A 12,630-nucleotide genomic window follows, 5' to 3' on the forward strand; every position below is an offset into this window, starting at 1 on the left:
CTAATAACGAATTTGATGTTTATGAAAATTTTAGGAAACGGAAAATTTGTATACAGTATTATTTTTACCTTTATTAAGTGTAGTATTGTTTGCTATTTACGATATCGGTAATAATAATATGCTTATAAAGGTATGACAATTTAAAAAGGCTTTATTTTTATTGTATATTATATTTATATAATCAATAGAATATAGTCAGTACAATCGACGCTTCAGCCAAAATGCCATTGAGTAAACCAAGTGAAACTTTATAATATTATAGAATAGATAACATGAATATATTAGGTAAGTATAGATGAGCCTATAATGAAGCACGCATGCCCGTAAATTAATAAGGGTTAAATTGAATGTTGGTAAACCCACAGGGGACCATCTCTTTAAATGTCGGCTTGATTTACCAACTGATATATGGCGTAGTAATTGGCGTTCGATATCATCTCATTAAACGTGTAACAATGTTTTATGTTAATAACTACTTTGTTTTATTGTGTGTTTTATTGTAAACTGTATTTTTTTTCTGTTTTTATTGTGACACATAAGTGGGGTTTGTGAATTGATGATCTTACTGAATGCCTTTCGTTTTTGGTCTTTTTAAGTTTAAATATCACCGGAAAAGTTGCTGGTGGTGGTATTTAAAAATTTGAACGTAGTTATTTATTAAAATGTTTGCAGTTACTATATAATTTATTACGGGTTCGAACATTGTTGTGAATATCGTGTCATCTACAAAATTTTCCATACAATGTTTTCGTAATTTATTTTTAATTTCCCGAGAATATTATATAATAGCTTACGAAACGTTAACTTCGTGTTAATCTTACCTTGACAATATTTACTGACTTCTAGACAATACACAACTTAAACTTATGGGACTTTTAAACTCTATAAAACTCTGGAATGCGTGAAAGTTTATGTTGGAGATATAAATATAATTGAGAGAGTTACATAGCGTTGAAGTGAATAGTATTAAATTGATTAATTGTATTTTAAATAAGTAATTATGTTATGTTTTTTAATTCTAGTTTAATAATTAAAGCTAATAATAATAGCGTTTTTGGCAATTCTTCCCATAATGGACGATTTTTAGTATGGAAATGTCAATGAAATAATTATAATTTAAGATGTGTTTGTAACGTGGTTCTTTAATTATTATACATTTTCGCATTAATAATAACTCATCGCGATCAAAAGGTAAAAAAGCAAAGGAAAACCTGGTTACCCAAAATTCATTTGAAAAAAGTTGGATATTTCCTGAGGTATTGGCGACGGGAAATCCAATACGGCACGTGGCTATTATACTTGTACTAGCCATGTGCCGTTTTTGGGATTGATTTGGTTTTATGACCATTGGCCTACACTAACCGTTCCCTTTTTCTAACATTACTTAAAGAGTAGTATTTGTGTTTAATGAATAAGGAAAAAACAAACGAAACATTGCTAGTCTATATAAATAAGTGAACATGGAAAACTAATGTACATTTTCCTAGTATACATTACGAGCACAAAAGAGGAGCGTTACATCGTATCATTCGAAATAATTGTATCTAATAAAAAATATAAATTCGATTTAAAACATAGTTGAACTATGGTTCGTTCTATTAATTACGCCTCATTAATTTTAGTGTTCGTATTAAATATTATATTACTATTATTAATACAATACAAAATCATTCAATGACATAGACTTTCAGTCACGAAAGAGCTCTATTCAAAGACCGTCTTAAGTACGTAACGCTGAGTCAGTAAGTAAAAATTATGAGTCAGCGCATTCGTCCAAAAGTAAATTGGCTTCAGTTGGTTCCATTGAATCATTGCTAGTGAGTTAGTGACATAGCTTATTCATGCACACACGGTGAATTCAATTACCATGAGTTGAATAGGTTACATTAACTAGAACGCTGAAAGGTCAAAGATAGTGTCGTAGACGGCAGCTACAAGACCTCTACGGATCGTAGAACGTACTATCATTCTATAGCTCCCTATATTTCATTTGTTAAGATGGTATTTCAAAGAAGTATTTTTATTACAGTAAAAATATTACACTAAAGGTTAACGGAAATCTAAATCAAAATATGTATCGCCGATTTTTCAACTTTTTTGATCATAAAATTTGTATGTTGGGTATTTGCCAATTTAATAAGCCAAAATTTATTAAATTTTGTTGATTCATATCGACTTGGCTCTATAATATACGCCCATCCATAAAATATTTGAAGGCCCTGAAGCTGCCTATAATTTTTAATAAATACCTTTACATATTTATTGTAGCATCCTGAAGTTCAAATTTCCTCTGCCTGTTTCTTAGCTTTGTTGAAGTCCTTCAATTCTTTCACAAATAAAAAAATGCAGTTTAATTCATTGTGTGATTTTATTTAATAAAATATTTAAATGAAGTATATAATGTATACATATAATGCAAATATGTTTTACTAAATCACAACTTTCATCAAGCAAATTTCTCATCATGGAAACAGTAAGTAAGCATGGCGTGATGCCAGTAATCAATCGAAATGATTGATATATTTCATCGCAAGGTTGGTGCGTAAACTTATGTACTATTGAAGTTACTTATACTGTACTAAATATTCCGACTTCATATTTTAAATAAACACGCTTATATTTACTTTATTTTTTTATAAATAAATGAAATCGACCAAATGTTGAGTTGTTAGTTTACAATCTATTATTAGTAGTCAGAGTGGTGAAATTAAGCTTAACTTTAAAATAAAAGTAATAATCTATTTATTCAAGTAACAGAGACTAAATTAAAGTAATAAACGGGCTTATGTTTATAATAAAAAAAAACATAAACAGATAAATTAACATTAGAAAATGGAATATTATACTTCTACTTGGAATATTTGTATAATTTAGTATATTTTAGTAATAGTAAGTATATTACTAGAATATACAAAAGCTGAAACATTACAGGAGCGCTTTATAACAGAATTTACAATCTTTTCTGTTAGTGATGATGTGTAGAATTTTCTTGGAGCTAATCTGCACCCTGCGAACCTAAGATGCACACCTTTCTTGCATTATTTAATAAAAATAGTCAATTTTCGTTTCAAGAACATCCCCAACCGCCCGAAGAAGCAAGGCAGAACACCAAGAGGATTATATGATTTTAATGTATAATTAATCAATAATTTTGAGCAATGTATGAAATTTAGATTTATTTTTAGAGACAGTGTGGGACATATTGTAGTGCACAAGTGTGGAAAATCCAGTGCACTCTTTATTCTATTACTGTCATAATCGGATGGGACTTCAACTGACACGACGGGAATGCGTCCATACGAAACAACGGCTTCCTGTGCCTTTCGAGGCACGGGACAATTTCGAAACCACGGCCTGCTACTGAGAGTTTCATAACAGTTGATAGACTGTGAACCTAGGATTTCCGAATCTGTAGCCTTATTATTAGCCCTTAGATCCACGAGGCAATTATAATTATATAATAATCGGACACTCTGCCAATATATATTATTCAAATCAATGTTGGCAGCCATATATTTAGGTTGTAAGGTCAAGGATTCTTAAGTCGCGTCGGATATAGCGTCAAGATTTATAGATTAGCTCGGTTCAACGGATCTTAGACGTCACACTGTCTATTGAGACGGCGGACAAATGTTAAATATCTATACATTGTTAACTTACAGCCTAACGCATATATTTTGAAAAATATCTTATTTAGTTCATTTTTAAGTAATATTGTTTTATTATGAGTCGTATATTTATATAATTATCACATATTTAAATATGGAAGTCATATACCTTTTAGTCACTTAAAACCGTGGTACGAATACATGATATCCGATTTTTTAATTACAATTTTAATTTTAGAACGTATATTAGACCGTGTTATACCCGCGTTTTATTTGACTTAAAATGCTTTTTAAACTAACTTTATAAGAAGCTGAAATATTGACAATTCCCGTAATATTTGCTTTTCTTTTTACTATAAGGGTATCTTTTTTGCACATTATCAGGCTTAGTGAAATAGACCGGGAGGCCCAAGGCGAATTGTTTCGTCGAGTATTTCTTTCAATATTATCCTATGTATTACTTAGGTATATAGTAGGTATTTAAATACATAACGAAATGTTCATGAAAGATGCATTACTATGAAATTATACTATTATTAATTTGATCCTGTCGAACTTTGTTCGAAGAAAGTTAGTGATCAACTTGTTATGAGTATAATATTTATGTGTTTCGAATCTCAGATTGCATAAACGCACCCTCATGTTTCGAAAACATGAATAGTATGAAAAACTTCTAGGAGCATATTTATAAATATAGCTAAGAAGAATAAGCATTTAGTATAGTAATATTCTTGACGTTATATTAATTGAAATTCGTCAAAAAGGTTTTCGTACAAATCAACTAAATTTTTTCCTTTGAAGTCGATACAAATAAACTCTCAGAGTCAAATGCCACTTTGACGCTGAATCATGAACTCATTTCTATCATTACAGCCGGGCAAATTTAATTGCGCACTTATTTGGAACAGATACACTGAAACTTTATGATGATCAACCGTAAGAAGCAGTTCCTTAATTTCCTGATTAAGTTAGATTAGAAAGCCTTTAAAAGTAATATATCTGTTAAAATATTATATATTCGTAAAATAATAACAATAGTAAAATACTGTTTAACTTTGTGAAAAATTCATTACATACTTTAACATTTAAAATAAAATACTTAACCCGAGTTTCATGCCCATGACGTATAAAGGTGCTTGTGGCCTCTTGAGGCGTCTCGGCCTTTTGCGCCCCACGCCTGGTGAGATCTGGTGAGAAGATAAGAGAATTTTAAGCTTGTTATAACGACCAAGAGGTTTAATAACAATATTTGTAAGGTTAAATGAGAAACACAAGTTAAATGTTATTTTAATATTTCTATTTTTGGTAAATTAGAGTATAATATAGAATAAATAAATAACTAGAAAGGGGTTCATATAATAAAATACCTTTGAAACAGATGAAAATATGGATGGGGTATTTAGTTCAATAGATTTCAAACGTCGCAGTACCGCTCGAGTGTTAAGAGATAACAGGCATGCATTGTTAAACTGTAATCAACTTAACAAAAGAGGAGTGCTGATAGCGAACGGCAATTTGTAACTTATCTATGATAATTTCTATTTTATTTATCAAAACATGGGATATTTTTTAAAATATTATTTTTAATTAGACATTATATATTTTCTACACGTGCTAAAACCTTTTTAAATGACATTTAAAATAGTTTTGACCGATATTTTTTTCAGCATGATATTTAAAGGGCAACGTTTACGTAACATTGTCTGGTTATAATGTGGTATTTGAATAAGTCGGTATGGCAGTTGACTGAGTTGGGAGGCTGCTATCAGATTATTTACTACCGGCGGCGCCTCCACGCCTGTCCCGTTCACAGCTCGAGATCAATACGGAGGCTGTCTCCTCCCAATTCTAACCTCTCTACAGTAAACGCTCTACTTCCTCCCCCTTTCTTTACTATGTATTCCACGTGTACAAATAAAATAATGCTGTTCAGGTTACATTATCTAATCGGGAAGTCGTCGATAGATGCGTCACTAGGTAATCAATCTAATTTATTTTTCTACATTTCTACTTACATGTCGTTGTACATATCGTACAATATAAAAACTGGATGTTACAAGTTGAACTGTAGTCACAGAAATTCGTCGGATGTTTTTTCTTTGTTTCGTCACGTCACTTAGTTTTAACAATTTCATTACGATTATATTCAATTGGCTATTTCATTTATTTACATCAAAAGAATTAAAAAAAAAAGAAGGTGTTATCTAACTCAAAATGATAGTTAATTGCTAGATAACATTTCAAACTTGAATTAGCGCTTCAGTGCTACTCTAAATTCTGGATCAAGAGTCTCTTGACTAGTCTAGACAACTTTTAAACAAGATCTTAAGAACCTCAATGTTCTTTTTTTTTGTAGCTACAGTTCGAGTTAAACAGTTATAGTTTCATAATTCTAACATTTCTTTAAATTCAAATAGGAGTTCTTCCTGTAAAGTGTCATATATATAAAAAAAATAGTTCTGATTTTGTTTTATTATATCTCAAACAGTTTACGATGTCAAATTATAATTCCCTTAAATAAGAGACAACAATTAATAAAAAAAAACGACAAATAAGTTGCTAAATAACACGAAATAAAATAATTAAAACATCAACTAACTTCCCAAAGTCCCAATTGTGTTAAATATATTATATGAAATTCCAAACATTATGAAACAATACGATAAAGAACATGCGCATTTTTGAAGAACGTTAAAGAAACTTTAGCGACTAATATTAATTCTTGTAAAAATTAGAGGTTAGCCGTTAGGTCGTAATTTTTACATACCAGCAATAAAAACCTAACAATACCCAGAATGACGAACCATCACTTAAGACCAAGCGAGGTATTATATTAGGTAACTATGTATATTGTAAATATTGCATGCCCCATTGAATATATGTCTATTAAGAAGATTATTTTTTAACCGTTAATAATTTATTATCCGTTGCGGCTCGATAATCTTGTTGGTCGAAAAGTAGATATTATAATACAATCCAAAAATAAACTTATGTTACAGGCATATACGTAGCTTAAAGGTTAGTTGAAACAGTAGTTGTTTAAGTTGGGCGAATGCAGTGAATGCTATTATTAGATTAGGGTCGATCCGAAGGCTTGATACTGCCAGGGCGCGCCACGCGATCTGGTAATCGATTGCGTCCGCCCACCGCTCTCGATCTTGTCCTAACAAAATATTCTGTCATTGTATTTGCCTGGATTTTGCTTTTTATATGGCTACAAATATTGCTTAGAATCTTTATTAAATTAGTAACGATAACCTGTAAATGCAGCCTTATAAAAATTTCAATGAAACATATTTGCAGATACAATTGACAAAGAAAAAAAATACATTTGATTTATAAAAAATATGCAAAGGCTTTCAAAATTACATAATTATTTCAATTAATTACCTGTTACGTAGGTATCAGTCGATGATTGACGTTGTAGCGATCCGGAGGGGTTAATGTGTTAGTAGGACACGAAGGGGGCGCGTGAATAAATAAAAGTTACATTCTTAGGGGCAGTCGATAAAGTTGTAAATTTTTAATCGATTATGACACTGTCTTATGAGAATTTTATATCAATGTCTTTTTAGAACCAATTAAAGCAAATGTAAATAAGAGACTTAAAATTTAATAAATTGTAGTTATCTTATTTAAATATTTTTTTCTTTCGTGATTGATAAGTAACTTACGTACACGTATTATAATACATTGTTATTTGTTAAAATTTTCAGATTTAAGTTGCTAACAAATAGCGTTTTCGAGCCGAAAGGGGCGGCAGCGTGTAACAAGATGAGCTAGCGGCATGGGGGGCGAGGGGGCGGGCCGCGGCGCCGCGCGCTGGCACGTGGGCGACTCGCCCCCGCGTGCGCCCATGGGCTTCGCGGCGCCCGCGCACGATGCGCAGCTCGACCGCGGTCTTGCGCCGGCGCCAGCGCCCGCGCAGTCCGCCGCGGCTGCTGCAGCTGCTCTGCAGCGGGCGCACTCCAGGTATCAAACAATTTATCTTGTTTTTTAAATATTTAGGTTTCCTATAAGTAAAAATTGTCATTTGTGTTTGCTTAAAGGTCGATGTCATCTTTACCACCGGAGCCCTTCATGATGCTTAGAGCGAAAGCTCTAAGCAAGCGCGTTATAATCAACGTTGGTGGTGTTCGCCATGAGGTGCTATGGCGGACGCTTGAACGGCTGCCTCACACACGACTTGGTCGCCTGCGAGATTGCAACACACATGAAGCTATTACAGAACTGTGCGACGATTACTCGTTACAGGATAATGAATATTTTTTTGATAGGTGATTTTATTTCTTTTGTTTTAATTTTATATTGAGTATAAGGTTTTATCAATACACAAAGACAAGTACAGTAAATATGATTTTACATCGGTAATTTTTGCTATAATTATAATTTTTTTTTGATTACAGGCATCCGAAAAGTTTTAGTTCCATTTTAAACTTTTATCGGACTGGGAAGTTACACTTGGTAGATGAGATGTGCGTGTTGGCATTCAGTGATGATTTAGAGTATTGGGGTGTAGACGAATTATACCTGGAGTCTTGTTGTCAACATAAATATCACCAGCGAAAAGAGCACGTGCACGAAGAAATGCGAAAAGAAGCTGAAAGCTTACGACAGCGAGAAGAAGAAGAGTTTGGGCAAGGTACATGTGCCCAGTATCAGAAATGGCTGTGGGATTTGCTCGAGAAACCCACTACGAGCATCGCCGCTAGGGTAACGTATTGACTGATGCTTCTCTTAATATTATTGTTTAATGATCCAAGTTAATGTCACTACTTCAGCAAGCTGCTCAGGATTTACTTATATAAGTGAAAGGTATTAAGGACCCTATTTCTTATAAATTGGAAATTGTTTCTTTTATATTTCAAATTTATAAAGTAGAAATAGATGCTTTTGTATATTGTGGGCTAAGATTGACTATACTACACATTTGCACAATTTTATAATTCAATACTGTAATAATGTTACATATTCACATGAGCAGGTACACAATACACAGCCTTGCACACTATAAAAAGTTGGATATACTTCATAAGAGAGTGCACGATGATTTGTAAAAGATTTATTATATAATACTACTAAAAATGAATGTTGCACAGTATATTGTATATAATTGTACTTGTTAATAACTTAATTATGTTCACTATGTTTACATGTATGTTTTACTGTGTACACCAATGTCTCCCGACTTATAAGTAGGTAATGATATAAGCATGAAACGGATGGATTGTACTGTGAGCTGTCGTTGTTGTACTTGTGGTGCATGAATAACATCTATCACACTTACCTTCCGAGTAGACTGTTGTTTGTGTAATGGAATGTGGTGTTGTGTTCCGATGTTGTATCGTGACCTGATCGCTTTTGTCGAAATTTACCTAACATCCTTTATCAAATATCTTCCACTTACAAGCAAGTCACAATGTTTGTATACTTTAAGATTTTCGACAACAGCGACGTATAGAGGCCTATGTAAGTATGTAAGTATGAATACCTATTACATCTACAGGTTCTAATAAATAAGACGTGTTTTTTGATTAGGTTGTTTCAAGATAATGACGAATTTACGTCCGTTTTTTATGCAATTGGTTTGGTATTTGTTTTCTTCGAGCTATGTTCGTTTTTTTTTTGTTGTAATAAGACAAATTTTTGGTTAATATATATTTTTTTGAAATGTTGCAACGTAGACATATTTACTAAATTTATAATGGTATTAAAGAATAAATCCGCTTTATGTGGATGTTACCTTTTTTGTTATTAGCAACATGATTACGTACCTAACAAGCTAGAAAATAAATGTGTATATACTCGTATACAACTTTTTATAATAATTTTAATGAAGATAACGTAATTATAAGTTTATATCTCGTATGATAGAACTTCCAATATTTCGTTGATATTTAATTGTTGGCTCTTTTTCCATGATGCAAAAACAATTCCATAGAAAAAACTAGTTCATTCTTCCTCATACCGAAAGCACTGTGTGATTTATTATTTTTATATATTTTTTATTAAATTATTTTGCGTCATAGTAGAATTGCTTTGCGTTATTTCAATAACTTGAAGTGGTTTTCAAATATGAGACAAAGTGGCTTTGAAATGTGTAGGTATGTCTTAGAAATTCTTCGAATTTATACATTTTCCCAATCAAGGCTACTTTATTTATTTGTATGCTTAATAATATTAAGTATTTATTTATTTTATTTTCCTCAATATTCGTAATTGCCTTCTAATGATGGCACTTTTGTGCCTTATACAACTTCTTGTTACATATATTTTTAATGTTCACAGCTGCGTGGGTAGTTCTCCAAAAGAGAGCACTTTTAATAAAACAAAGCTTAATTGTTGTTGCAAAAGTTGCAAATATGGGATGGGCTTACGCGATGTGACCAGCCGCTGCCGGCGACGCTCCGCGGCCCATGTGCGGGGTCGCACGGGACGGCACGTGGCGCCCTGCGGACCAGTGTCCGCAGTGCGCGCACCGAACCCGCGCTGCCTCTCACCACGGCTGAGTGTCGTCCGCCGGCGTCTCGCACCCTCTCCACTCCTTGCGCTCCCATATTTTATACCTCGTGTTCCTCAAACCCACCAGCGCTTCCGCTTCGTCGTACTGATCCGACTAATCGACGCGAATAATGGACGAACGCGCGTTATCGTACCTGAGCTTTGATTCCTGACATCCGATTTGACTAAACGCATGTCCGTCCATTACCGTACATGTATATTTTTGACCTATTTACTACACCTCGACCACACAACACTACTAACAAGAACACCAATAGATGTTATTTTAACACCAAAACCGCGTATTCTTAAGGACATTAATGTTACAGACATTGGTATTATTCCAATTAAGCTGAAAACTGTAAATACATGTATGCCTACATATTTGTTCTTACGTACTACATACTTTCACTGTTAAGATATATCAATGTACAAAAATATTGTTATTTCTGTATAAACACTTGCATTATTTAACACGAATTGTACTACTTCTACTACTATACTATTACTACTACTTATATCATACCAATACTTACATAATTAGATTTTGAAGTGTGACAGTACGGTGGTGGGGAGCGACTTTCGCTCAATCGTTGGATGCTTGCAGGTGATCGCAGTTATTTCGATCCTCTTCATCGTGCTGTCCACAATAGGGCTCACTCTCAACACCATTCCTCAAATGCAAGTGTACGACGAGAAGGGCACACCCATGGACAACCCACAGCTGGCCATGGTCGAAGCCGTATGCATCACGTGGTTCACGCTTGAGTACGTGCTGCGATTTAGTGCCTCGCCGGACAAATGGAAGTTCTTCAAAGGTGGACTGAACGTTATCGATTTGTTGGCTATATTGCCTTATTTCGTGTCTCTCTTTCTACTTGAAACTAATAAAAACGCGACAGACCAGTTTCAAGATGTGCGTCGCGTTGTACAAATCTTTCGTATCATGCGAATATTGCGCATTCTAAAACTAGCTCGACACTCGACCGGCTTACAATCGCTCGGTTTTACGCTCAGAAATTCCTACAAAGAGCTAGGACTGCTCATGTTGTTTCTTGCGATGGGAGTGCTTATATTTTCTTCGCTGGCATACTTTGCCGAAAAAGAAGAACCGGGGACTAAATTTATTTCTATTCCGGAAACGTTCTGGTGGGCCGGCATCACCATGACCACAGTCGGATACGGTGACATTTACCCCACGACACCGTTGGGCAAGGTCATCGGCTCAGTTTGCTGTATTTGCGGCGTGCTGGTAATTGCGTTACCCATCCCCATTATTGTCAACAATTTCGCCGAGTTTTACAAGAATCAGATGCGGCGAGAAAAGGCCCTCAAGCGACGTGAGGCGCTCGAGCGCGCTAAGCGGGAGGGGTCCATTGTCTCCTTCCACCACATTAACTTGCGGGACGCGTTCGCCAAAAGCATGGATCTCATCGACGTCATTGTGGACACAGGTCAGAGAAACATAATATTGTAATGCCTTTCGCTTGTTCATGTCATGTGTCCTTTGCTCGTTATCGTAACTTACACCGTCTGCACGCATGCTTTATGTGTTCAGTGCTCGATTTTGTATCAGTGTTCATGAATGCGAAGGATGCTGGTTGAGTGCACGTCGCATCGTTTAGCTCTCCGGACTCGCAGGCATACTCAAAATCAAACAGATCACGTTACATCGCAGCTACAGCTATATTCACTCGTTGGTTCCAAAGAGGTGTATCAGAGTGTTTTATTCCTTGTCTTCAGGTGACAAATGCGTCCTCATTGAGGCGAGAGACGACGCCCGATGAGCTACTTGCTACTATCGCACAGTCGTCATACTCGACCCCTTATTATTAAGTTCGTAGCTCGGGGTCGGGTTCGCGTCGCGTGTAGCTTGCGATGTGCGACGAAGACACTTTATCTAAGGTCGATTACATTGTCAGCGTAAGCCTAACGCTTCATAAAACTAACACTCATTTCTTCTGTGGACTGTACGTTGTGTGTATCCGGAGAACGCTGGATTTTTAGACTGTTCGTGTGGAATGTGTGTTTTGTAGTTCACGCCGCTTCATTAATTGTTCTAAATGTCGTTTTATTCGTATCAAATTATTATATAAATATAAAAATAGGTAATGTGAACGCTTAATGGAAATAATGGGAAGCTGACATAGCAAGCGTTGCTACTTAAGATGGTGTGTGCCTCCAGGACACAACCTGTCACAAGCGGACGCGACTAGTCTGGAGGGCGAAGCGCCGGCCACCACTGGCTGCTACAAACAATATGAACACGGTCTTGGCAATAGGATACCGCAAACTGCTGATAATATTCAGGTAAGAGCTACAAGCATTGGATCTAAGTGCGTTACATGTCATACAACTCGTATATATACAGTACAAGCAAATATGTAATTGAAAGCTTAAAAGCTTAAGCTTTTTTTGATATTGACACAATGCATTTAATGACAAAAAATATCCACCACTTCAAACAAAATTAAGCACTATTGCCAGCGTAATATGTTAATATATTGAACTTAGCATATGT

The 12,630-nt window shown here is 34.8% G+C and overlaps 1 protein-coding gene across 8 annotated transcripts in view; it reads left to right on the top strand.

The window, feature by feature from the left end:
• The window catches only part of Shab (Shaker cognate b), a 37,098-nt gene that overhangs the window by 21,200 nt on the left and 3,268 nt on the right, over positions 1–12,630 (top strand). For all 8 annotated transcript variants that reach the window (XM_026643339.2, XM_026643340.2, XM_064217280.1 and 5 more), the window contains exons 2-6: positions 7,325–7,580; positions 7,658–7,885; positions 8,015–8,321; positions 10,717–11,563; positions 12,295–12,419. In XM_026643339.2, coding sequence (XP_026499124.2) covers positions 7,396–7,580; positions 7,658–7,885; positions 8,015–8,321; positions 10,717–11,563; positions 12,295–12,419 — 1,692 coding nt within the window. In that variant the 5' untranslated portion in view covers positions 7,325–7,395. The remainder of the gene's footprint in view (positions 1–7,324; positions 7,581–7,657; positions 7,886–8,014; positions 8,322–10,716; positions 11,564–12,294; positions 12,420–12,630) is intronic.

The sequence above is a fragment of the Vanessa tameamea genome, chromosome 16 (assembly GCF_037043105.1).
Source record: "Vanessa tameamea isolate UH-Manoa-2023 chromosome 16, ilVanTame1 primary haplotype, whole genome shotgun sequence".
NCBI classification, from domain to species: Eukaryota; Metazoa; Arthropoda; class Insecta; order Lepidoptera; family Nymphalidae; genus Vanessa; species Vanessa tameamea.